The 27081-nt window shown below is 37.4% G+C and overlaps 3 protein-coding genes and 1 long non-coding RNA gene across 6 annotated transcripts in view; 3 read left to right on the top strand and 1 right to left on the bottom strand.

Annotated features, from left to right (window-relative positions):
- The window catches only part of LOC122639875, a 26976-nt gene extending 16838 nt beyond the window's left edge, over positions 1-10138 (bottom strand). Inside the window, exons 1-2 of the long non-coding RNA XR_006329588.1 lie at positions 10127-10138; positions 4585-4587 (exon numbers count right to left, since the gene is read on the bottom strand). This is a non-coding gene — a long non-coding RNA (uncharacterized LOC122639875). The remainder of the gene's footprint in view (positions 1-4584; positions 4588-10126) is intronic.
- Positions 906-9257, top strand: LOC122639872 (glycosyltransferase BC10-like). Of its 3 annotated transcripts, none has more exons than XM_043832879.1 (11): positions 906-947; positions 1051-1328; positions 1432-1548; positions 1621-1721; positions 3200-3271; positions 3490-3571; positions 4252-4332; positions 5039-5074; positions 6510-6569; positions 7806-7952; positions 8909-9257. In XM_043832879.1, exons 2-11 carry the CDS (start codon positions 1071-1073, stop codon positions 9086-9088), a joined length of 1134 nt encoding a protein of 377 aa, XP_043688814.1. In that variant the 5' UTR covers positions 906-947; positions 1051-1070; the 3' UTR covers positions 9089-9257. The 3 variants fall into 3 exon arrangements, with proteins under 3 accessions (XP_043688814.1, XP_043688816.1, XP_043688815.1); XM_043832880.1 differs by having other exon boundaries at positions 930-947; positions 1066-1328; XM_043832881.1 differs by lacking the exon at positions 5039-5074.
- LOC122639873 lies at positions 4432-27007 on the top strand. Its single transcript, XM_043832882.1, has 3 exons — positions 4432-4443; positions 13980-13987; positions 26391-27007. The coding sequence occupies exon 3, from the start codon at positions 26406-26408 to the stop codon at positions 26991-26993; it is 588 nt and encodes a 195-aa protein (XP_043688817.1). The 5' UTR covers positions 4432-4443; positions 13980-13987; positions 26391-26405; the 3' UTR covers positions 26994-27007.
- LOC122639871 (condensin complex subunit 2) lies at positions 12964-23165 on the top strand. Its single transcript, XM_043832878.1, has 13 exons — positions 12964-13285; positions 13412-13513; positions 13593-13710; positions 15630-15700; positions 15773-15833; positions 15919-16119; positions 16222-16496; positions 16605-16749; positions 16850-17100; positions 17228-17258; positions 18269-18408; positions 19277-19387; positions 22829-23165. Exons 1-13 carry the CDS (start codon positions 13019-13021, stop codon positions 23033-23035), a joined length of 1980 nt encoding a protein of 659 aa, XP_043688813.1. The 5' UTR covers positions 12964-13018; the 3' UTR covers positions 23036-23165.
- Positions 27008-27081: the final 74 nt, after the last annotated feature.

A 27081-nucleotide genomic window follows, 5' to 3' on the forward strand; every position in this document is an offset into this window, starting at 1 on the left:
GATGCTTTTGGGTGACTCACCAATCGAAGAAAATGTCTTACAAAATAATCAAATCTATGAACGAAGAAGAAACTCCTTCTGCCCCAATTATTAGTAAGGCCGCACCAGAACAATGCAAGCCAAAGGCTTGCTTTTGCCCCTATTTGAATAAGGCTACCCAACGGGTCTAGAACCAAAAGCCTAATAAGGAACCAACTAACACTAAAACCACTATGACTTGTTTAACATCCCTAAATTATTTATGGGAAAAATAACTCTGTTCAGGACCTCCTATTAGGAGCGTGGTCTATGCCAGCACTCCCATGAGTCTATCTCTCTTCTCCCATGTTAAAAAACTCTTCTATCCCCTAATTTTGAGGAGGAGAGATATAGACACATATAAATGCTGGCGTAGGCCGCCACACTCCCAGATAGAAAACTGTTTCCCATTATTTATGTAGGATTAATTAATTGATAGCTGATACGTAGGCAATGTTTGATCGACATTTTTTTTTTAAGTTGAAAAGGAAGATAGAGACATAAGTCAATATTGTGCCGTGATGACCTGGTATCGATATTTTTAAGGGCAAAACGGTTTTATACGGCCGTATTGGTATCGTAGATAGAATACGTAATCGTACAATGGAATTTCCGAGAAGAAATTGCATGGGTGGAAAGATCAGGATCGTCTAAAGGAGACCACAAACGGTCACGACTAATGTGAAGGAGGGGTTCGAAAACAGAAAAGGTTCCATGCACCATGGCCATGGTGCCTTCACCGCCTTTAAACAACTTTCTCTCAAAGTCTGAAGTCTAAAAGCTACGAAATCGCCTGGTAGAGTTCGAAGATTTCAAGCAGAGGACGCAACTGCAAGTCTGCAACTGAAAACAAGAAAAAGCTCGGACATTCGGTGTCACTTTTTAGTTTTTAAATGCTTACTTCGAAATCTTCCATCGATCCTTCCAATGTAAGGCACTGAAAAGAGTAGTTTCTTTGTTTCTCCTTCTCTTTTTTCACCGAATCGTCCAGTTTTTGGTTTGGAATTCATTGTACGTTCGTACTGGTACAAGGAGTAGGTTTCGAAGTAGTCATGACGAAGAAAAGGCCTCCCTTCTCAGTTCGCTATGTCTTCTGGTTCTTGTTGAAGCTCATGATATCTCTATCGCTTGTGCTCTGTTTCTTCGCTCTTCTTAAACTTAACTCACAATCAAGGCAACAGTTCGCGATCCCTCATGCTCGTAGATATCGTAGCTTGGATGAGCACTTCGTTGGCACTCCTAAGATCGCTTTCTTATTCCTTGCGCGAAAAGACCTACCCCTGGATTTTTTATGGTGGGGCTTCTTTGAGGTAGGTTAATTTTTTCTTCGAATACTTAATTTTTATCCTCCCTACAGTGAAAAAAGGAGAAGCTTTATTTTTTTTGGTGATGGTTGGATTTGGGAATTTCCAGAATGCAGATGCTGCGAATTTTTCAATATATGTTCATTCAGAGCCTGGTTTCGTGTTTGATGAATCAACGACGAGATCTCCCTTCTTTTACGGTCGACAGCTGAGCAAGAGCGTTAAGGTACTCCCGATCAAACAAAGCTTCTTTTATGGTCCTATTTCGTTGCAATTGAGCCAAGTGGTCATGCTGCAGGTAATGTGGGGAGAGTCAAGTATGATCGAGGCCGAGAGGTTATTACTCGGATCAGCTCTTAAGGACCCTACAAATCAGAGATTTGTTCTCCTCTCTGATAGGTTAGTCGCTTCTCTTGAATAAATGTGCATGGTGTCTCTAGCTTTGTTAGAATTTGAACTCTGCCCACGGTTAGTACTCTCTACATTGAGGATTCTTAAAATCTGTGGTGGTTCCACTGGATTGTCTGGAATAATATGACAAACGCCGTTGTCATTGAGCCTCCAGCTAGACTAAATTGGTGTCTTGTTGCCTTTATGGGATCTTCTTGAAGAGAAACTGATGGGTCGGTGAAACGAAAGTGAGATGGCTAATATATTTCTAAAGTCCAAACTAAAGCTGTTAGCCTTATGATTTGTTCAAGGTTTCAAGCTAGACAAGGCACATTTTCAGCCATAGCACAGAAAGGAGTCCGGGAATCAGGTGAAGTAAAAAGTTGGTGTCTTGTTTATTCAAGCAAGTTGATTTTCTTCTTCAAGGAGGTGATCAATCAACTCCTTCTCAGCTCCAAATTTCAATGCTTTCCTTATTTGGGACATATTTCTCTGAACAGTCCAAAAAAATATATTGAAGTTGCTTTTCATGCACTTTGGCCTACTAAACCATTCCTTGATTCCTATTCTTCTTGTAAAATTTCCCTCTTCGCCACCTTGAGTTAAACTTTTACACCTGAGAAATTGATTCTGATACTTATAATTGTAAACCTGCCATCTGCAACTACAAAGAGGCATATAATGAATTAGGATAGATTTGTGTATAGAGGTGCTTGTGTGGATAAGGGCCAAGAACTTTCATAATTTAAAGGAAAACATCTAAAAGGTGAACAACAAGAAAAAGAGAGAAAAGGACAGAGGAGGAATCACACACCACCTCTTTGTTCTTCAAACAAGAAGCTGCACACAACCTAAAAAACAATCAAGGGAATCACACCTCCTTGATTATGAACTGAACAAGAAAACACACAGAAAATAGAAGTGAAATTTTAATGAAAGGTCCTTTAGTTATGATTTCTGGAACAAATATAAGCGCGAGCTTCTCTTATAGCCCTTTTGCAGTCAAAAAATAATAAACAGGTCTCTGGATGTTTGAGTCATGTCTCTTTCTTTTATTGTAAGGGTTGTATTTTTAACTAAGTGGGATATGACTGAACTGTTATGTGATGTACTCAGCAGCCAAAAGCAGCACAGGTAAAATGTGGGGGAACCCACTGCTGTATGGATGGTTCAAAATCCAACTTATGTGTGGTGTTGTCAGAGTCAGTTGTAGCTTTGTAGGCCCCTTCAACATGTAGCTATGTGCACAATTTTGATGTTAGGGAATGGTTGACAGTCCCTTTCTGCAAAATCTTCTTCGTTTGGGCTTCTAAAGAGGAATTTTCCCCCTCCCTGACTAGCGTTTGATCGGTGCAGTTTATTAGTGCACTAGCCAGTTGATTGCCTTTTGCTCCTCCTTCTAACATTAGTCTTCAAATTCATACATGGATATTACTCTTTGTCTCAAAATCAGGTTGTATATTCTAATTAAGTTGCTGATTTTGCAGTTGTGTACCTCTGTACAACTTCAGCTACATATATAATTATGTGATGTCTTCACCAAGGAGTTTTGTGGACAGGTGAATAAAGTTTCATGACCGCTGACATGGTTGCTACTGATCTTTTTTTTTTTTAACAAATTTAATAACAGTGGCAAGAAAAGGTTGGTTTTGTATTAGCAACATAGATTCCCCCTGGGGGACTTCTTTTTTTTTGAATTTGTAAGAAGTAAAAAAGTTGAATTTTATGTAGTCTTATCACTTTATCTGAGTCACTTGTAGTTGTTTCTGTATTCTAGCTTTCTTGATCCAAAGGAAAGTCGTTACAATCCAAAGATGTCACCTGTAATACCAAAGGACAAATGGCGAAAAGGATCTCAGGTTCTCCTCTCTTTTAATGTATGATTTTTTATCACAACATTTTTTATGGAATCAGAAATTTGATTCAAGCATCATCTGCTTGGTCAATTGTACAAGTTGTGATGCATTTCTTTCTTTCCCTTCCCTTTTTGTTAATATTTAATTTTTGTAAAACTAATCATTACTTTTGAGGAAGATAGTCAGTAGTTATTATTTTAGTCGCTATAGAAGAAATTCATCACTAGCTCGTTCAGGTTACTGAGTCGTCTAATTCTCAGGGGAATGTCTCTGCGTCATTTCATATTTAAGCCTAGCGCTGTCTGCTATATTCCCCCCCCCCCTGCTTCCGAAATGAATGGATTGACTGAACGAGCCATTAGTTGTTTAAGGTTTGTGTGGTCACAAGGAGATGCTTCCCTAATCAAATATAAGATCAGGTCCCATGTGTTGAATAATAAATACTGGATAGTCCATAAGAGTCCTTATTTTGGAACATAATTGCTAATAAACAGGCATTTACTGTCCATGGCACGTGTTGGCAACTTGTCCTGAAACCCTTCTTTTCCACTTAAATAACTGCATTAGTTGTTCAACCAAGCACTAGAAGATGCTACATTTGTGTTCATTTCACTGTAGAGTTATTCATTATCTTTCAATTACATCCCAATACTATCTTCTAATTTAAATGACTGAAATTTCAGTGGACTACACTAGTTCGAAAAGACGCAAGGGTTATTGTAGATGATGATATTATCTTTCCAGTCTTCAAGAGATTCTGCAAGGTGAGCAGTGAGGCAATTGTACATTTCTGACCAAATTTTAATATGGCAAAAGTTTCCCTGGTTGGTAGAACAGTTAAGGGAGCCTTTGATCGGGACACCTAATTTCACCATGTGGAAGGATCTAATGGTGAACCTGACGGTTTAATACCTCTGAGATGGTCTGGATGGATCACATGTCAAATTTCAGGCCCAATTTCAATCACTTACCCCACCCCCATGTAATATCATACTCTCCTATGTATGTCCATACACCCACTTGGTAGTCCCTTGCACCCTTGTCAAATTCCTAGGTTTTCAGTGATTTGTTTCACCAAATGGCCAACTCCGTTGGGTTGAAACTTGACGTGAGCAGACCTTGGGGTGTACCTGCCTTGAAATTTCGGCCCAATTCGATCTGCCATGGGGCAGAATTAAGCACTCAACATGGCTTGGTTATGTGGACTGGCAGACCAGAAAACCTTCTCCCTTTTAATATATTGAATGTTGCTGCCTTTCCTCTTCTCTACCCTAGTCGGATATGAAATGTATATCATGCAAAAAAAATTCCCTTACATGCTGATACTATATTTGCACTCTTCGAGAGCAAATATTTTCTTTACTACATTATGTCAGGGACACATGTTATTTGAGGCATTATAGGATATAAGATGCTTTTTCTTTTTGTTTTAATAGTTAGTAATCTCATTTTGTGCTTCTTATTCTGCAGCGAAGGCCCCCCATAGATTCCGAAAAGAGGAATCCTGTGAGTGAACTTCCTATGACCTCTAAAGAAATGCAATGGAAAAAATGGGAAAAAAACCTTTTCTTATATTCAAATTAAATGTTGTTTCTTGGCACTAAGCCTACTACTGATCATTGGATCAAAACTTTATGCAAAAAAACTCTCATTTCAGTTCAAGTTTATTACTCAAAAGATTTTCCATTTAACTTTTGTTCTGTATGTGGTACACACTATAACTAGGTTACATGTACTGATTTGGGCTTTTAGCCTATAAATGTGGTGGTTTACACGAGTGGGGACTGAAGTAAGGGCATTCACATTTGCATATGTAGGGGAATCTCACCTTTAGTATAAAAGGTTGAAGTGGCTTAAATTATTGGCGCAGGTGTTTCTTCTGTTAGTGCAGATGACTGATGTAAGAATTTATTTTGTGAAAGCTGCAGAATTAGATGAAAACATTGTAAGAATGACAGTAGCCATTGACACATTATGGAAACATGAAAATCTTGAATGATGCTTGCAGAGATGATAGAATAAGCATAGATCCATGCCTAGGGATCATTATAAGCAAAATAGCCATTTATAGTAGTTTAAAAGGATCAGTACGAAGTGGGATACCCCACTACTCATCTCAGAAATCTTGAGCAATAAAGCTTCTGCAGGAAATTATAAAAATATCGGGAGAATTATAGAATACCAAGGAAATGTATAATGTCAAACCACAGATAATACAGGATGAGATGGAACGGAGAAAAAGACACCACCTTGTCTATAGTTACAAACCCCATTCTCATTAATGATCCATGCCTAGGGTTCATCAGATAAGCAAAACAACCATTCATAATAGTTTAAAATGGATCAATACTGAGTGTAATACCCTATTACCCATGTCAAAAACCTCTGTTAGCAATAAAGCTTCTTCAGGAGATTATAAAAACTATAGAATACTAGGAAATGTATAAAAACCAAACCACCAATATATATTATTAGGAGGGGGCGGGTGCCCAAAATCCTTCTTGTTAATGATAGGCATCAATGCATCATTAAGGCCTTCCTTCGTCTGCCATATGTGATGTTCTTCACTTCACATATAGAAAAAGCATGTCTTTTGAGTTAGATGGTGGCGTGGATTCAACTTCTGCATAACTAGAGTCGATATTTTGCAGAAACAGTTCAGGAAATAATTTCTGTCCAACTGCTTCATAGATATTGCTTTCTTAAACTTTGCGGGCCTTGGTGCAACGTTAAGGTTGCTCCATTGTGACCAAGTGGTCACTGGTTCGAGTCTGGAAACAGCCTCTCTGCGAAAGCAGGGGTAAGGCTGCATACATTATGATCCTCCCCAGACCCAGCACTGGCGGGAGCCTCGTGCACTGAGTATGCCCTTTTAATCTCTTGTTAAATTGTTGAAGTATATGAATTGTTATCCTGATTACTGTCTAATTATCAATTGCAGAAAATTCAGAAACAGCATAACTGTATCCCAGATGAACACTATGTGCAGACATTACTATCAGTAAGCATTAAATTATCCCCTTCTAATTGTCCTATTTAGATTTTGATATTTCTTAAATATGTACTATGTAGCATGATTCTGAAAAACCAGACCATTCTGGATAGTTGAACTCTGTTATACTGGAACCGCCATCTTTGTTGGGTCAGTCTAGACATAAAACCAGCCTAGGACTAAAACCTGAATCAAACCATCCGGTTTTCAGAAACTGGCTAGCTTGGTTCTTTTTAAAAAAAAAATAAGATAGTAATTATTCTTTAATTCATTGTTTTTTAGTTTTAATTTATTTTTTTAATTCATTATTCAAAACTGCATTTTGATCTGTTAAAACCTATCAATGCCAGATTGAACCAGAACAGAGCTCCTTTTCAGTGTGATGCCTGGTTGGGTTTTAAAAACTATGTTACATAGTTTTCCCATCCCAACAAAAAATCATTTGATGACTATGCAAACAAGGACAAGGAAAATCATTTCAGGGGTAGTTTTGTAAATACTGGGATTTCATGTAACTTTTGCACTCACTTTTTTATTTTAAACCCCAGAGATGCTTTCTCCTTTCCAACTTTCAAGGAAAGGCTTTTGGCAAGTAGAAGCTGATATGGTAGCACTAGAATGCTGCATGTGTGTTTGCTATTTGTAGCAAGTTTAAGTTTAAGCCCAATACATATATATATATTGCTGGAGAATGTAAGCCCAGTAATCTATTGACGTAGAGTAAACATGGGGTTTTTTTCTGTTCATATGTGGGAGATACATGTTTATCATAGTTATCAAGGTGGCAAGGCGATCATGGTGTTTTAGAGGCTTAAAAATCAAGGTGACAACGCCATGGCGGCAAGGCGACCAAGGTGTCTGGACGGTTGCCAAGGTGACGCCTTGATAACTATGATATTTATCGATGCTTATTAGGCTCAAACTTGCATATTGGGTAGAGAATGACATGATGAAATACATTGAACCCCCCTGGCCCCCTCCCTCAACTGCAACATGCAAAAAGCACTGCACTGTAGGCTGCTTCTTCTTTGTGTTGGTTACTAAAATCTTCTCCACCTATATATATATATATGTTGATTCTTTTGGATTTTTTTATTTGGTCTAATAGGATTCATTGTGTTGTCATTGTAAATAAAAAAAGGGATTAGTTGTAAGGTGCAAAACACTGTGGGGTTTTCAAGCTCCTACACTATTTCGATGATCACTTATCAGACGATTTATTATTGTTTCACATTTGCCTGTCAGATGAATGAGCTTGAAGGTGAAGTTGAGAGGAGAACTTTGACCTATACCTTGTGGAACCAGTCCACAACAAACATGGATGGGAACTCTTGGCATCCTGTAACTTTTAACTATTCAAATGCAGGCCCTCAACAAATCGGAGAAATAAAGGTGAATTACTTTGCCTTCTCTTTGAATCACTTTTGATGCTTTACAACTAGGACACCGTGTGATGCCTTAATGGATAGACTGACCATGTCATGTGATCCTGTTCGTATGTATCTGCTCTCCTATAAAATAGGTAACCCAGGCTCCGGACTGCACATGGAGCATTCTGATGACTACAATTATCACTTTTATGTCCAAGCTTATTCTTGTTTTGTGGTTTTAGTTGTGGGAAGGGGATTTGGTGCCCCCAAATTTGATAAACAGGACTCCCCTCTTGAAGGATGAGCAAAAAATATCATTAACTGCATTGTTCCAGGAAATCATTTGGTTTCTTTGTGGTTGGATATAATATGTTGTTAAGTTCAAAGAAAAACAAAATGAAAATGGAAACTTTTGTAGTCACTACTAACAAAGAATTTGTAAAATAACTCAAACTTACCAACTATAGTAACTAGATTTTGCTTCACATTTCAGCCTATTTTTGTTTGAAAATGCAGAAAGTTTACTTCACTCTTCAACTGCTATCTAAAATGTGGGTATTTCTGTTATGCTCTAGGTCTTCTCATCTTAAAATATTTTATTTATTTCTCATCGTTTTACATCCAAACAAACAGGAGCCTGGGTGGGTTTCTTCTAGCTTTTCAGTTTTCCCTGAGGGGGACCATGCCCCTGATCAAGTTTGGGACCTCCAAATTATTGCCCTCTGAAATTGAATAGTCTTATCTTTACCTTGCAAAAAAATTTAGATGCTTCATTGCCACAAGCTCCCTCTTCTTTCTGTTCAAAATATGTACTTGTTCGTGTTGACTGCCCTGTTTCTTCCATGTTTTTCATTTCTGTTGTGGAAACTTTTATTCTCTTGTGGTTTTTAGGGCTTGCCAATGTAGTAAACCTTATTTTCTTTTGCTTCCGTTATTTTGGTCTATTGATGATCCCTTTCCTGTTGTACAATGTTGCAGGAAATCAATCACGTGTACTATGAGACCGAGTACCGAACAGAGTGGTGTCGAACCAATTCTACATTTGTTCCCTGCTTCTTGTTTGCAAGGAAGTTTTCACGGGGTGCTGCTATGCGCCTTCTGACCGAGGGAGTGGTGGGTTCCTTCAACGCTACTGCAATGCTAAATGTTACCTTGTGAGTGTCCTTGGTGCTCTAAAGCTCTTCTTTTAACAAGATACCTGATCATCTGCTTATGTAGTCTATTGTAGGTTGTCTAGTGAGTAGTGAGTAGTGAGGTACCCATCAGAGGCTTAGAGGAATTTTACATTTAAATGATGTATACTGAACAGTTTTTGACACTGCTCACCGAAAATATCTGCAATGTGTGGCAGTGGCTGTTCAACCTTACCTATACACAAATAGAGGAAGTTGTGATTATCAAAGAAAAAAAATTACAAAACTCATGGGAATACTATGTCACTGGAGCTGATTTGATTATGTGATAATAACAGTAAAATATGGCAAATACCATACATAGTCATTTTCGCCAAATCTATGGCTTGCGTTTGTCTGTAAATGTAATCCTGATAAATTATGCTAAACAATTAGTGTGGCTAAGCACTCCCCTTTCATCCGAATGTGATCATTCCTTTCACTTGCACCAACTGAAGCAAGGTTTGAAGATGTTCCAACTGAACTAACTTGTTTTGCCATGTGGATTAATTTAATCACTCTGAACATTGGATAGATGGGGGAATTGACTTGGGTAAGCCATACATCAAATTTTGGAGCTAATGTCAATCATATGACACAGATAATATACTAGACTGTCCATGTTTTGTATTGCTTTTGGCACTGCACTGAAAAGTTCTTAAAGATTAAAATGACAGGTGGGGAAGTCTAATTGATCTATAAATAAACCCATGGTTAGATGATTATATGAACATTATGATTTCTACCAAAAAAAAAAAAAACATTATAATTACTAAATTTTGATCCCATGAGATGTAGTCCACATGGCTAAAAAGTTGCTTTAGTAATATGATATTGTTACTAAATTTTTAATCACTGTTCCCATACTAATGCTATGGACAGTTGCATAATCTGACATAAGTTTTTATAGACTTGTAGCTCTTTTTATAGTTAAACAAAATATTTGATAGTTGCTCCATTACCACTTGGTCACGTGTTCAAGTCTGAAACGGTGTCTCTGCGAAAGTAGGGTAAGGTTGCGTACATTATGACCTTTCCCAGACCCTGTAGTGGCGGGAGCTTCGTGCACTAAGTACACCTTTTTTTTAAACCCAATATTTGATAGTAGGGGAAAGTTTTCTTTCACTCATGGTGAAGGGTTCATCCACGAATCTAAGGTTATTATTACTTTCCCCTTAAATGTCGGAGATCTGAAATACCTTTTACTGTTCTCAAACATTTATCCAGGTGCAATGATGGCCATCGGTGAAGGAATTCTTCCTTCATTGTGAGTTAAGGTCCTTAAGGAAAACTCGGTCTTTGATATTGAGAGAGAAAAAAGAAGAAAAACTTAATTTACAGTTTGAACTACAAACAAAAAAATTTAGAAGCTAAGTATGTTATGTAAGGGAAAAAAGACAAGAAAAAGGCAAATTGCGTTAAAAACTCCAGAGTGGATTGAATCAGGAAGTTTTTCTTGGTCAAATATTTCAGAATTTACTTAATAAGTGTAACAATTCTAGCCATGCGGGAAGGTTACCTGAATATGCCACACTTGATATAGTTCACTATTTTGTAAAAGTTATCATTTTCAAATTATTTTGAAAAATCCTTTTATATGTTGAACTTAAAGAATGTTTGAGAATAAGAAAAAGAATAATTAAAAGGTGACAAATTCTAAGGATTACAGGCTCTTGGGATGCAACTATTATATTCTTTTTTTTTTTAATTTTCCATTTTGTTTCAAGTAAAAATCATGTAAAAATAAACATTTTAGTAAAATTCAAATTTTTTTAAAAAATATTTCATTGGAGGGTTCATCCGCAATCTAAAGTCGTCATTACTCCTTTTTCATACATTGAATGTCCAAAATGCCCTTCATTGTTCCCTAACATCGATCCAAACACAATGATAATCATTAGTAAAAGAATTTTTCCTTTACCATGGCACGGCGTGGCTTAAGGAAATCTGATATATGTCAAAAAATTTACACCGTATTTTCTCCGATGATTAAATGAAGAATAAAAAACCACATTATGGATTCTATGTGGTGATATTAGTAAACTGATTCACTTTAGTTTGGTAAAATTTGGGGTTAGGTCTCTAAATTGGTCATATTGAATTTTATTTTTCTTAGTTGAACAAAAATTCACCAAATCATCCGTGTAAAATTCAACTGTTAGAGAAAATTCGATTGAATCTACAATATGCCAAAAGCGAAAAGATTTTCTAAGTCATCAGGGAGGGTATGCTCGCACCCTCTATCTCTATCTCTCTTCTCCTCACATGAAATGATTTCACTTCTCTCTATATATGAAATTGTTATGGCAGTTCTTTGAGCCGACAAGGGGGGGCAGCAGTCAACGGGAGTGCAAACACAATTCTTTAGTAGGGTGAAAGACAAAATATGTAGAGAGAGAGAGAGTGAGAGAGAGGTGGTGCAGTTCGGAGCTGAGAGCTCGACACGTGGAAGATGTTAAATCCAACGATGCTGAGCTTGAGAATAAAGGAAAAAAAAATGGGTCAATCAAGTTCGACCCTGTTGGATTTAGCATCTTCCATGTGTCGAGCTCTCAGCCCCGAACTTGAGTTTGCCTAAGTGCAATTATATGTTAAGGGCATAGTTGGAAAACCAGGTTTTGACTTGGGTGAGCCACCAGAGTCGAGCAAAAATTCTGCAAAACCTGGTCAAGACTCAAGACTCATGTAGACTCGGCTTGATTGAAAAATGACTAGACTAAGTCACGAATTGTCCGAGTCAAATAAGACTCGGTCTTTTCATCCGAGTCACTACAAACTTGGTGAGTCTAATCATTTTTTTAAATACATAGTTGACTACTTGAGTGTTGAGTAACTAAGTCAATAAATGTACTAATTAATAAAATCATAGTAATTCTTTATTGTAACTCACAAAAAAATAAATTCTAATTTGATTATCTTACCTTCAAGGCATAATCTCTCTCTCTCTCTCTCTAATGCAATTTGGTTGGATAATTGATGAATATTATTTTGCCTTCCCAAGAGTAGTTAATATTAATCTTTTGAATTAGTGAACGTTGGTGGGCTCATGATTAGACGGTTAGGATCATGTATATAATAATAACAAACCTTTTAATGGAATTTTTATCGTCTGTGGTTCTTGACTTGTGCGGTTCCTTAGTGCTTCTCACAAGAGGAGGGTGAGCCCCACCCAGGCAGAGTGTTCGGTCAGGTGCCCCGGGTGGATCCCACCCCCCCTCTTGTGAGGGCACTAGGAAACCACACCGATCAAGAAATCACAGACGATAACGATTCCCTTTTAATGACCCAATTTTCACACAGTCTAAGCCAAATTGAAAAATGAAGAACTTCTCTCTCTCTCAGTCACACATTAATTAGTTTACACATATTTGTTGTATTTATAAAAAAAAAAAAAAAATGATTCGGTCTGACTAAGTTTGATCAGGTCGAGTCACCAGGGTTTTTGAAAGACAAATCGAATCAGAAAATCTGGTTTTTCAACGGTTAAAGGTCTTTGAGCTGGTGGCATAGGCGTCAGTAGCGCACTCGCTCTTTACATATCTCTCTTCTAGTCTTCTCCCTCCAAAGCGTTTGATTGTCTGATTCTGACGGTTCTTGATGTGATACTGATTGTTCAAAGCGGGGCCCACAGGATTAACAAAACTATTACTCACCACTTACCACACCATTTCTTTTCCCTTCGCCGATTCAAATGAAAGGACTTGGGAGGGAAATGAAAAAAACGGGATCTCTCTTTTTTTTTGTTGCAGAAGCTCATGCTCCGATCTACAGGAAACTTTTCCTCTCTCTCTCACTCCGCGAGAAAAACCAGTAACAGAGAAGCTTCTGAATCTTCTTATTGTAGTTTACTTCACATTTAGCTTGGTTAGCCCCCCGGAAACCCTGATATCTCGTTAGTTTTAGAGAGGTAAAAACAATGGCGGATGCTTTAAGCCCTAATCCGTCAACGGCGCTGAGGCAGAGGGCACCTATGGCTTCTCGGCTCCAATCTCCGACTAGTCCCTTCTTTTTGGGCCCAAACGACGATCAACTAGAACGTGCTCAAGCTCGGGCTGCACGTGCCTCCGCCATCCGTCGCAAATCCATTGCAGCTACTGCACCTCCTCCACCTTCTGATCCTTTCCTCTGTAAGGAGCAGATTATGGAGTTGTTCCAGAATTGTATTAAGCTCGCCAGTGAAAATGTTCGTAGTTGTCCCTACTCAGTCCGCAGTTTCAGATTTTCCTATTTTTATTGTTGAACTCGGTTCCTGCAATCCTGTGTTTTCTATTGTTTTATTTCCCTTTTACCATTTGCTTTTGTGCTGCAGAAAATCAACCAGAAAAATACGTGGGAATTGAGCCTTATAGATCATCTTAGCGAGATAATTAAAGTTGAAGCAGAAGATACTAGCGAGACTAATTTTCAGAAGGTTGGTAATCTAAGACGTGTTATTTGCAAATTCATTTAAATGAATGTATTGCCACGTCCTTGCATTTATATTTTTGCAGGCAAGCTGCACACTGGAAGCTGGAGTGAAAATTTATTCCTTGAGGGTGGACTCTGTGCATTCGGAAGCATATAAGTTCCTTGGTGGAATTAATCGAGTAGGTCGAGAAGATGACCACGGTTAGCCCTCTCTTTTCCAGTTTTCCTTCAGGTTTAATCCATTGGGTGGTCGCCATTGTTATTTATTTGTTTATTTTTTTGCTAGTGGCAATTTTGATGCCTTATTGACTAAAGTTCTGTATTTGTTATATTCTTTATTGTCATATGGCAAGTGTTTTGATGCCTCGACCATTACTTGAAATCTGAGCACCCCCATAAAATTGAGACTATTGAAGTTGCTTGCCGGAATGCAAGTAGAGGGACTAAATATGGTGAGGTGAATGTGCTAGAGGATTCAGTTGGTAAAGTCTCTGGTAGTTCCTACTTCCTACCACAGGCTCAGGTTCACTTTCTTCACCTATATCAAGCAATTACCATCCACTGACCAGCTTTCCCATCAAATAAGATAAGAAGGATGGTTCAAATATGATGTAGATATGAATGGTTGAATTATCAATTTCAACTATTGTGTCATTTTTGCTTCTACCTGTCTTAGAACTGTAATCGATGTATTTTCTCTTAATTTGGTTTGTATTAGAGTCTTTTGGTTCTGATCAACACACCAGGAACCTACTTAGTCCACCCCCCATTCTTATGTATGATTTGACCGAGCCATCATTCCAACTGTTACCTTATTAATGCCAATATATTTTAAAATTGCACTCTAAATCTGACTTAATACAAAATCTTTTGATTCTAGCAGCTTTCCATAATTCTAGTTTGATAGCTTACCTCTCTGTTCTCGTCAATAACATTTCATCAACTATCAACATACACCATGGGACATCTCCTGTATCCTAGTCGATTCATTCATAACCAATGGCAAGAGATCAAGGATCAGTGTTGATCCTTTGTCTAAACTATTGTGATTAAAACCCGATTATCTCTCCTTGAATTGTTTCTACTTCTACTACTAGTTAGTGCTCCATCACCCATGGCCTTAATTATGTCAATCTATCTACTTCATACCTTTCTTTTCAGAACCCACTATATGATTGCTATAAGGTCTTTTGATTCTTCTTCTTTCTCTTTTCTGTCCATTGCTTAAATTAAAACTCTTTCTTTGTAAAGATGCAATCTTTAAATTTGGGTACATCTTGTTGTAACCAAAGTGGGGAATTGGTTCCCTCTTGTCTTATTCACAAAATTTCTTTAAATCAGGGGGTAATTTTTTTTTTTTCAAAATAATTTGAAGGAGAATTACTATTATGTCATTCTTTAGAGCTGTCATTGTCTTGTACACTTTTTGAGTACACATGTGAATGGCAGGATTTTACCCTCATTGAAGAAAAAGTGTGTTATATTAAAAGGGCAAAAAAGTAAGGGTACAACTTCTTTTTCACCAATTTTGGTTAAAACAAGTTTTCCTTTAAACGTTATAAAAATTTTAAGCCCTTTCTTTAGGAAAAGTGAATTTTTTTTTTTCCTCTTCCGATATGCTTGTCAATGATACTTGGACATGGCAAAGGATACACATTGGGTGCGGCAAGAATTCCATTTCCTGTTTCCTCATTGGTTTACATGTAGTGTCAGACATGGGTACAGTTCATAATTCGAAATGTTCTGGGTAATGTTGGCACATGCTTGACACCAAAATTTCTAGCAAGAAACACTGAAACAGAATCATACTGATCACAGATCTATTTATTGCTAGACATGGATTGACACATTGAATGGGGGGAGACTTGGGTATCTCTTAATCTTTAGTACTTCAATCTCCCCTCAATTCTGTTTTCGATTCCTCACCAGATCCACAATTTTCTGCCCATTACTCATCAATATTTTTCTCAATTGGGAAAGTCATTGGTGTCTAAAGGGCAAGATTAAGACTGTAACTTTTTCCTCACTTCCTCCAAGGTATCTCCTTCATTCCAACAATGAGGTTGCACATTCTCTTCTTTCCATTCCAACTCTCTTTATGTTGTTGTGTGTCATCGCAGAAGCAATTTTGGAGACTAATAATGGCAATGTTGAACAAGAGGAGGGCCGTTCTAAGAAAGAAGAGAGGAAGGTCAGTATATTTCTATTTTTTAATATGTTAATGAACATACGATGACTGGCTCACCGTTTTTAATACATGCAGATGTCGCCTTTAGCAACGTTGGAGTCATCTTTTGATGCTCTTAATGCAAAAAAGTTTGATGGTAATTTGCGTTCCTATTTCATTTATTTTAATTGCAGATAAATAATCTTTATATGAACTATAATTTTATTTCTTTTCTACTTTAGTTGCATTTGCAGTGGATCCTCTGTATCATCAAACATCTGCACAATTTGATGAAGGTGGAGCCAAAGGTCTCCTATTGAATAATCTCGGAGTATATGGTGGCTGTCGAGTACTTTTTGATTCACTGGAAGCACCAGGGAAGTTTATGTCTCGTGAAACTCGAAATGATAAGTTGGATAATATCGATCTTTCATTTGTACGAGGTGTGTCACATTTATTAATAAGACTGTTTTGATATCTGCTGTTGCATTTGTTCAGAAAAGATAATCATTTCTTCATGATTCCTATCCTTATTTTCTTTGCAGAAGAAATTGAGCAAATGGTTGTCAACATGAGGAGAGAGGATCACATTTCACCAACTTTGAGGGATATTATCAATCTGTTTAATGAAGACAATAAAAGGAAATCAAATTCATTCTCTGTTGGCCCAAAAACTGCTGAGCATGTTGATGCAGTTGATGATGACCGAGATGAGTTTGATGGGGATGCATTTGAGACTTGTAACACCTGGAATTTTGATCATGATGACCAAGGAAGTGTCGTTGATGAGCCAGATCCTAGTTTTCCAGGTCACCATGTGGTGGGTTTTCTATGCCACATTTTAAAGTGGTTTCAGTTGCCCCTTCCCTTTTACTCTATTATTTTCTCTGTTACTTAACTTGGGATGAATTCTGGTTTATCCTTGCAGGAAAATGATCCATACACACTTGATGAACCTAATTTAGATGACAGATTTGAGAAGGTTGCTGGTTTTTTGTATTTAGGCTTGGGTTTGACTTCAAAACAAAATGCATGGGCTGGTCCTGATCATTGGAAATATCGGAAGGCTAAAGGTAGGGGTTAGAAATAAGACTTAACCATCAGTATATGTACTTCAATATCGTGATGCAAGCAATTTCATTATGTAATCTGTAATAAAATTTTCCTTTTCAGTTGATGCTCCTGTTTCAGAAAATGGATCACCCTTAACAACTAAGAGACCCAAGAACAGAAAACAAGCTGAAGTTGATATCGATTTCACAAAATCCTTGGACAAAGAAATGCTGGAGATTTTTGCTCCCCCTAAAAACCCTAAGTTGTTATTGCTACCTCCAAATAGAGTCTCTTGTAATAACACACTTCCTGAAGATTGTCATTATCAGCCTGAGGATCTGGTCAAGTTGTTTCTTCTTCCAAATGTTTTGGTAAGATTTGATTTACAGAAAATGGTGAAAAAGGAAGATTATAGTTAAATATGCTTGTGGATTTGAGGCCTTTGTTATTTATTTCTTCCTTGTCAGATTGACTGATTAATATCTGATCTGTTTACAGTGCCTTGCAAAGAGAGGAAGAAAAGCCTTAGGTAAGCCATGCTGTTTCCTGATATAGTGCTTTGTGTTTTTACTTCGATGTATAGAATTCATAAACCTGAAAAGGAACAAGAATCTCATCCATATGATGTTCTAGTAGACTTGAAACATTGTACTTTTTATTTATAGTATATTAAATTAGCAATCGAAGTTGTAAAACATCGCTTCCTTTTTTGTCCCCCTATTCTCTCTTGCCCATGTTCCCTTTTAAATATATAATTTTTCTTTTCTTTTCCTTTTGCTGATTGATTTTCCGAATTTGCTTCGACTGTTATTGCTGGTAACTATGCCATCTTTTAGAAGACCAACTGATGCCATAACAACTTTTTTTTATTCATACATAAAGAGCATCCCAATGCACGATGATCCCACTATTGCAAGGGCTGGGAGGAGCAAATGTACACAGCCTTACCCCCGCTTCACGGAGAGGCTGTTTCCATGTTTTGAACCCACAACCTGTTGGTTGCAATAGCGCAACTTAACCATTGCACCAAGGCTCACCCACTGGAATTTTATTCATACATGCTTGTTGGAAATTCATATAAATACACAGACACACATTGCTTCAATGATATATTTTGCAGATAATGAGGTCCAATATGAATGTTAGTGTTAATAACTTAACATCCAACATTCCAACCCAATTTTCATGGGCACATTATTTTGGTGGTTCTGATGGCACTTTTCTGTTTACTCATTACGACAAGATAACCATTAGTGATTTTTCTATGGCATTTATTAGGCCTGCATTGCAAGGTTAAACTGACATTCATTCTTAAAAGTTATTATTTGATCATCATGGGACTGATAAATGCATTTTCTTTAGTTTTACAATGAAAATAAACTTTGTGTATGATTTACACCGGTATGGCTATTTATCAAAAGGAGGGGAAAAAAGATAACAAAATAATGTGTTGGCTTTTGATGCATTAAATTAGTACCTTCAGGGATTATGAATTAAGTTGCTAAGTTGTTGGTTATGATGCTTGTGTTCTTTTCTCAGATGAGCCAGGGCAGCAAAGCCATGATTCTGGACCCTTCCCATCATGGGACAATGATAGTGTGTTTAACGGCCAATTTGATGATGGAGATGTTCATAGTGATGTCGAAGACTCAAGCACCCTTGTGTCTCAGCCGCGCCAGGTGGATCTGCAATCTCATTGCTTAATATCATTTGCATGGTTTAATTTCCAGGTGTTTCAACAATTACTGCATGTTACCATTGACTTTGTCTTTGGGATTACCATATCAGGACATATCCTCTGGATATGATTGCAACATAAAGAGTGTTGTGGTTTAAACATTTAGAAAAACACACCTTTTATTCTTTTAAGCAGTTACTGTAAACATGTTGGTCTTTTACTGCATAGCGATATACTATTATACTGCACAAAACCATGAATTTGCATATTGTGATCCCAGCCCAGCCTACATCCTCATAAATTTTATTTTTAAGTCAGAATGGGCTTTGTTCTTTGACAAATTACCAGAGTGCAATGCTATTATCTTCCTTGTCTTTTTATTTGAGACAGTAAGGAGTGATATGATCCCGGTTGAAGAAGCTAAAAGAGATAGGGGCAAAGCCTAAAATGACCATAGGAGAAGTTGTGAGGAAGGACATGCATACTCTAGGACTTGTACCAAGTATGACCTTGGATAGAGCCTATGGGAGGGCAAGGATCCATGTAGCAGATCCCATTTAGCTGAGATTCTCCTGACCTGCTGGCTGTACCTCTTTCTTCTTTCTTTTTTTTTTCTTTTTTTTTTTTTTCACTTTTCTTCTGTTTTCCATCTGTCATTTGTCATTTTCCAATTTTCATGTCTCATCACACTTCCCATCCCTTCATTCCCTTTCAGTGTTCCCTACTTTGTTTTAGTTGGATCCATGTAGCCGACCCCATTAAGTTGGGATAAGGCTGAGTTTGTTGTTGTTGTTGTCTTTTTTATTTAGAGGTACTAAAATCTGTTTCTGTTTGGCACTAATGCTGGTATTCTTCTCTTTACAATCTAGGTAAACAAAATTGAAGTCCAATATGATAAAACCTCTAAGCAAGTTGATGTTCATGCATTAAAAGAAACACTTTGGAGCTGCATGCAAGAATCTATACAGATGCCTGAAATGGTAAGTTAATTTACTTTGCCCTTTGATTGAGTAGGTTGTAATTTACATTATTGCCTATCCTTAGATTTTTGACAGGTTGAATTGCATTTTATCTTCCATCACAGTTTAGCTGAGATCAAATAAATGCACAAAACTAAATATATTGCATACATTTACAAGTGTGATTTGACTTCTCTTTCCCCATCCCTCTTTTCCCATCTTTTCTTTCCTTTTTTTTTTTTGGTTGGAACTCAGTTTTCCTTATTTGGTTTTGTTTGGATCCATGTAGCTGACCCCATTAAGTTGGGATAAGGCTGAGTTTGTTGTTGTTGTAGTGTGTGTTTATGCATATGCATTATGGGTTGTAGCATTTCACTGCATAGAATTGTCAGACAAAAGCATAGCCGTACTCTATACTTGATTCATTGCTTAGTTTAATGTGATTTTTTTAGCCTTCTGATTCCAACTTTGTAAATTATTATGATCACTAGTAGAATACTACATGAAGTTAAGAACTTTTGTCATTAGCTGCTTGGATTTTGTATTTCAGTTTTATACTGCAGATAAATTTGCTTGTGTATGTGAAGAATGAATCCATTAGTAAAGAAGAAAATACCAACAGTGAAGTATTAATCTCAAAATCAGAAAGTAGGAGCTTGGAACTATCAATGAAAGATCTACTACCTGTGTTAATGTGTCATGTTGAGGATCTAGTAATCATGGATCTCGAGAAATGAAGTAAATGCTGCTATGTTTGTAAACTTCAATTTCGTTGGAATCATAGATATGTAGATGTCAATCATAACTGAATCACTGGCCCAAGACTCAATGTTAAGACTACAACAGCGAGAGACTGGTGCCTGTTTGGTCTTTGTCAATTATGGAATGAGAAGAAATTTTTTTTTTTTTTGGGGGGGGGGGGGTTTGAAAGAATAACTGTAGGTTTAACTTAGGCAAACACCTAGGATTTGAGGCCGATTGCACCCCAAAGTGGGAGCAAAAACATTTTTCAATTGATAACTCCCAAATATTTTCTGGAAAATTAAGAATTTCATTAATTTTCTAAATTTTCTTCTTTATTTCCATATTTTTTGCTACTTTTTTGTTAAACCTATTCGTTCCTAATGTAGCTCTAGATAGGTAAAGGTCCTACTAGAGGCCAATTATCCAGGATCCATGACAAAGGACCAAAGGGGCTGCTGGTTCTGCCGTTCCAATAGAGCAGAATAGGAGTTTTAGGTCAAATTCTAGGGTTGGGGTTAGGGTAATGGGGATGAGTCTTATATGGTAAAGCTAGGCAGGTTTAGGGGAGTCTAATGAACTAGGTTTTATTGGTTTTGGATGAGTAGAAGTAGTTTAGATGTAATTGGGCAGCAACTAGGGTTAGGGTTTTGGGAAATAGGGAAGTGATGGAATCTAGGGTTTAGAGGTGGAGTTAGGGCAAGGGCTTTAGGTCGAGTGTGGGTAGGGTGGAGGGGAATATATGCTGAAAGTTACAGCTAAATCAAATGGTTAAATCTGGAGTTATGGAGGTTTCCTAGTAGAAGTAGGAGAGAGGGGTAAAACTGTAATTTCAGACAATCGGCTGGGTGGATGGTGCTGAAATTTAAATCAAGTCTCTCTTAGGGTTTGAGGAAGATTCGATCAAATTGTTAGCAGGTTCTAACGGTTAGATTTGGCTGGGCAGAATTCTCACGAAAATCACCTTGTAAGTGACCTTCTAGAAGGAAGAAGAATAGTTGCAGAATTTCTTACTTGTTGCAGGTCTTCAATGGAGGCAGCAGCTCTGTGATAAAAGGATAGAACCAATTTCCAGCTGTAAAGGATCTTCCCAGTTGTCACAGCGTAAGGAGTCGATCGGATTCCATCAATCCCTTTCCACCCTGATAGAACCACAAGGATGCACACTCACAAGGAGCAAAGGAGCAGCTATGGTAGCAAACAAAAGCTTTTTCATTAATCGAATACATATCCAATACTTGACCCCCTTACAACTTTGTATAAAAGACTCAAAATTAGACTCCTACATTAAAAAGGAAAGGCCTAACCCAATCCTTAATCTATTAGCTAACTTAAACTGACTAGGAAATTGAAATAGACTCAAAATAAAGTCCTAATCTACCCCAACTTAAATACTTAAAAGAAAACTATTAAAATCACTTACATTGAACCATTGGTTGAACTGGTTCAATTTAAAACACCAAATAAAAAGCTAAGTATGGAAACAAAACTAAGTATGGGAGCTAATCCCATATGCAATCTATTTACCCATATTTTAGGCCCATAAAAGTGGTCTATTACATTAGAAACCCATGGGATCAAAGGCCCAACATATATGTAACCCAATCCTAGACTTATTCCCAATGAAACAAGCCCTATTTGGTGATGAATCTACATCAATTCCCTTCAATCAACCTTCATTAACTCCTCAACCAAGTCAATCCAAACCTAGTAAGGGGGTGTGCTTTTTTTCTGTTTGAGATTTTTGATCTTTTTAGTTGAGAATGTTCATACCACTACCAAATTGAAGACCTAATTTCCCAAATTGTAATTACTTAAAAATCCCATAATCTCATTCCACCCAGAACCCGAGAAATTAATCAAACACTGAAGTTTTTATTTTAGATTTTTAGTTATTGAATTTTCCCATCCAATCCTAATTGCCTTCTGTTCCATATATTTTGACTCTTCTATCATCTAAATGGTTTCGTCCTTAAAATCAAAATCTTATTTAATTTCTGTCATCACATATATCTTGAAACCTTAGTTTTCTAGCCTGCTACAGTTTTCAATAAAAATCCTCTGCCACTTTTTTCCCCCCCTTGACCAAATCCATTCCTGTTAATCTAAAAATTCACCCACTCACAGTATTCCATGCTCCCAAACATTTGTTTCAACAAATCTTAGTTATTTCTATTTTAAACCTTAGTCATGCGGGTCATTTCCTTAGCAGTTTTCCACAAATGGAATTTGCTTATAGACTTAAAAGCCACAAGTATAATTTTTAGGGTATTTTTTAAATTCTTTAATGTTTTTAGGAAACAAAAGGTGGATTATAGGTTCCAATAAGTTGACAATTTAAAGAAATTGTTTTACTCACAGCAGAGCTTCAATTTAAAGTTTGTATAAGATGAAATTATTTGGTAATGTATTACAATATCCACATATCTATAGCCTGGGACAACTTTTTGATCTGGGAAGTTGATCTGTGTTTGGATTACTGACCTGTGACTTGGTGTCATCCATGGGCTGAGTTCTAAACATTGCCATGTTCTCTTCCTTGATTGTTTCTCCACGGAGCTTCTGCATTAGTAATAGGAACAAGAATGTTGCATTACTTATCCTGATGATCTCTTGGAACCTCCTTAATTTAGGCATCATAATATGATATCTGTTGTGATTCTTAATTTCATTATGATTATAAATTAGTTTTAATTATGTATACATTCTTTTTCTCCACAGCATCCCAAGGCTGTGGTATCCTTTAAGCACTTAATGGCCAGCTTTCCTGCCGATTGCCAAGTTGCAGCTTCTGAGGATATCTCCCCCCATTTGTGTTTTATATGCCTCTTGCATCTAGCTAATGAGCATGGCTTAACCATCCATGATTGCCCCAGTTTGGATGATCTCCAAGTATTATTTCCTCATGCTGAAGCGAACGTGACATGATTCAAGCATCACCATGTATACTTTCTGTATTTTTTTTTTTCCCTTATACATATTGTACCAGATGTAACTCACGTCTGGCCTTCATGTAGGTTCAAATACCAAAAGACAATGTAAATTCAATAGGTTTGCCTAGCATTATCTTGTGAGTTGTGTGGTTGTCAAATATGTGTGCATGTTTTAGCTAATGTAATTAGCACTACTAGAGCACAGAAGGCAGTTTATATGTTCCCTTCTGTCTTCTCCTATTTGAAATAAGAGTTTCAACCCAAACAGAATTTGCCAAGTGGCAAAATAAAGTTGAAAAATTAAGCACCACCAATAAGGTGGTTGGACCACTGAGGGGATGCATTGGACATACATTGGAGGCAATGCCATTACATGGGAGGGTAAATAATTGAATTTGGGTTTGAAATTTTACACTGGGAAGTTGTAGACTCTAAGCAGTTAACAATCGAAATGAACAAGTGGATAAGATGCCCAGGGATATCATAAAGTTTAATCTGAACTACTATTTTATCAGAAAAGCGGAACAAGAATACAGAATGCAGGAGAGATGACTAGTCTCGCACCAAAAAGATAAGGATGTACGAGATAAAACTTGGCAAACGTGGCGTTCATGTTCATTGGAAACTTGAGGATTACTTTTCGACCCTGTATTCTGGAGTCAAATTTATATACAATGTGGATAAAAGTGTAAAGGAAGCTGAAGGGAATTTTTAGCCACTAGGAGAAAAAGTTTGAAATGAAGAATGAGATTCAATCATAAACCATAATGACATAGGCTATCTTTGGTATAGTTTTTATTTTTTTATTTTTGTCTATTTAACAAAAATCATTAATGAAAACCATTTTTGATCAAAAATAAAAAATCGTTTGGTAAACATTAGACATAATGTAATATAAAAATGAAAAATGGTTTGATATGGTCGTGTAGAATAGTTTTTGGAAAAAATGGTGTGTGACGATATTCCTTCTTCACCCATCTTCCTTCCTGGAAAAGGGAAAGGAATGAGAAGAAGCTCAAATTCATCAAATACGAGAGCTCAACCTTCTCTATTGTAAAGAATAGAAGGAGAAGAAGCCAGAAAGTGTACGGAGACTGAAAGAAAGAGACCTGATGGATAGGTGGGTACATTGAATTGGTGCAGACGGGGCACTCGAGCAATTCATGGACGCTGGTGGCCGGAGATATCACCAGGGAGAAGAGATTGTTATGGGTCTTGGTCGAGAACTGATGATGATGGATCTCTTCCCCGTCGATCCCGTCTGAGGACGATATACGTTCAATGCTATCCAATTCCATTCATACAAGTATAAAAAGCCGAAGAGAAAGTAACGGCAGAAAAATATTAATGCGAACAAGTTGTTGTTCTGGGTTTCCTTCTTTTCTCTAGATTCTTCCTCTTCTATGTCGTCCTTTCGTCCTTGATTTCTCGAAAAACGAAAGCACAACAGTAGACCAGAGAAGAACAAGAGAGGGGGAAAAAGAAAAAGAAAACCAGAGAGGGTGGAGGGAAAGAGGGAAAGTGAATGAAGGATCTTGATCGCAATCCAATAACAAACATTAACCCATTAACCCCCTCTCGCGCTCTCTGTCTATTTTTCTTTTTCTAGTTGGAAGAAGGATAGAGAAAGAATAGGAGAAGGAGAAGAAGCCAGCACCGGTGGTGGTGGTGCTGGGGCCGGCGGTGGCAGCATTAGCTGCGATCGTGGTCTCTTCTTTCTCTCTCTTGAGAGATGGAGAAGGAGAACGGATAAGAGTTTTGCCTTTTTTTTTTTTTTTAACAAAATCAATTTACTATTCAATTTTGAGGTATATGAGCACATGCTCATTAAAGTGAGCGCACAAATAGCAGAAAACTGTTTTCCACCAAAAACCATAAACGGCTTTCCATCTATTTTTATTTTTGGTTTTTTTCAATCTTTTTAAAATAAAAACAGGCTCCATAAATGATACCAAATGCAACCAAAAACGTTTTTAAAAACAAAAATAAAAAATAAAAATTATACCAAAGATGGCCATAGTACCCAGATCCTTTAACAATGTATGGCTTTCAGGATACTCTGTGATAACTAAAGGCCTTTCAATTATTTGACCATTTTTACTTAGAACTTCCTGGGAGAGTAGAACTGTAATCATGTTCTTCAACAATCCAGTGGCTTGGAACCTTGAAACCATTATATGTTTGTATTGAACTAGTCCCATTGGACTGTGAGGCCTTAATTTGCCACCAGTAAGCATAGGAAAGATCTAGTAGGTAGGTGGGGATTGGAGACATGAAATGGAAAAAAGAGATTTAGATAAAAGTAGGATAGAATTGGGTAAGTTTGATTAGAGCCTCATTATTACCTTATATTAATTATCACCAGAGAGAGAGAGAGAGAGAGAGAGAGAGAGGGACCACGTACGCACAAATCCAAGTGGAAGTTGGCTGACGAGATTCGATTTAGTAATTTTATCTCTTTCCCATTCAATGTCAGCCAAAATGAAGATCCTAAAGGGCCAGTGGTGACTCTTGGGCTGGAGACCCACAAGTAGTCTCTACTTCTTAACCGAACGGCCTAGAGGCCTCACATTCTTGACTCCTGAGCATACGGGCGGCAATCGGTTGGTTCGGTTTGAATCGATTTCGGTGTGATAACGGTGAATTCAAAACCAAACCAATAAGAGAAGTTTTCGGTTTCGATTTAGTTTGGTTTTGGCCTCTCATTGGTTTTCTCTTATTGGTTTGTTATCAGGTTGATTTCGATTTTGGCCTGGTTTGAGTTCGGTTTAGGATGTATATGTATACAAACTTTAGGAAAATATGTTTTTAATGGGTTTCGGGCCGATATTGGGTTGGTTTGATTTAGATTTTGGTATATTTTTTATTCGATTTGGTTTCAGGTTGCAATACCCACTCCGAAGCCGCTCTGATAGGCTTGGTTTGGTTTGGTTCGAACCGATTTCATAGGTTTGGATTAGAGTTTGACACCCCTCTGAGCCCAACAAATCTATGGAAAAATCTGACAAAAAAAAAAAAAGTGAAAAAGTGAGAGAATATGCTCAAACCGACCTTATCAGGTGACACCCAATTAGATTTCACCTTCATCCGTCTCTCCCTTTGCTTTCCTATTGCATCTCTCTCTCTTCCATGTTATGTTGTCTCCACCTTTTCAACTTCACAAGAGATAAGTAAGTCCTCTCTCTCTCTATCTCTCTCGTTTGTATCTATTTTTCCTTCTCTTCATGCATTCCTTGGTGATTCTATATATACATATAGGCTCCTTCATGGGTTTCTACTAATATCTTAGTTCCTTCATCCATTACTCATTTCCCCTCCCTAACTCCCTAACTAGCTTTCTCCCACAAAAGCCATAGACCATAGCCATGAACAAGTTTCAAAGTTACCAAATTGTGAAGCTATCATTCATTGCTGTCCTCCTTCTAATCACTCCTCTTTTATCAAATTCCATGAGACCTCCTTATATCTATTTCCTCACCAATCTCCTTATCATAGCATTAGGTGCAGAAGCTGGCCTTCTTCCTGCCATCTCTAACCATGGAGAAGACAAGAAACCTTCTGTAGTCATTGCACCAAAGCCTATTGTTGTGGCTGATGAAATCAACATTAACACCAACACCACCACTATTGGTCGCCATGAATCACCAGAGTGTATTAGACAGAAGCTTAAGGCAGTTGAGAATTCGGTATCTGAGAAAATTGTTAGAGTTGTTAAGGTGAATCAGGTGAAGAAGTGTCCCTCCATGCCAAGTATATTCTTCATAGGAGGTAGTGACCCTGAACCAGAACATATTAAAGAAGATGATGAGGAGGAAGAGGAGGTAGGTGGTCTTAGTGGGCAGGAGCTATTCACAAAGGCAGAGACATTCATTGGGAACTTCTATAAGCAATTGAAGATACAGAGAGAAGATTCATGGAATCGGATTCATGGGTTCTATCAGAAGGCCTTTTAAGTAGGCCTTTGTTTACTCTATTCATGGTTCTTCCTTCTCCTTGGGTTATACAGATTTAGGTTCATTAGTTGGTGTTATTTGTTTATTT

The sequence above is a fragment of the Telopea speciosissima genome, chromosome 9 (assembly GCF_018873765.1).
Source record: "Telopea speciosissima isolate NSW1024214 ecotype Mountain lineage chromosome 9, Tspe_v1, whole genome shotgun sequence".
In the NCBI taxonomy this organism is placed as follows: Eukaryota; Viridiplantae; Streptophyta; class Magnoliopsida; order Proteales; family Proteaceae; genus Telopea; species Telopea speciosissima.

Excerpts from the sequence above, each read along its gene's own strand:
- LOC122639872 (XM_043832879.1), top strand. The coding sequence starts at position 1,071 with ATGACGAAGAAAAGGCCTCCCTTCTCAGTTCGCTATGTCTTCTGGTTC. Across the intron at positions 1,722-3,199 it reads TTTGTTCTCCTCTCTGATAG|TTGTGTACCTCTGTACAACT; the intron begins GTTAGTCGCTTC and ends CTGATTTTGCAG. Across the intron at positions 3,572-4,251 it reads AATGGCGAAAAGGATCTCAG|TGGACTACACTAGTTCGAAA; the intron begins GTTCTCCTCTCT and ends CTGAAATTTCAG.
- LOC122639871 (XM_043832878.1), top strand. The coding sequence starts at position 13,019 with ATGGCGGATGCTTTAAGCCCTAATCCGTCAACGGCGCTGAGGCAGAGG. Across the intron at positions 13,711-15,629 it reads AGGTCGAGAAGATGACCACG|AAGCAATTTTGGAGACTAAT; the intron begins GTTAGCCCTCTC and ends GTGTCATCGCAG. Across the intron at positions 16,750-16,849 it reads GAAATATCGGAAGGCTAAAG|TTGATGCTCCTGTTTCAGAA; the intron begins GTAGGGGTTAGA and ends TTTCCTTTTCAG.
- LOC122639873 (XM_043832882.1), top strand. The coding sequence starts at position 26,406 with ATGAACAAGTTTCAAAGTTACCAAATTGTGAAGCTATCATTCATTGCT.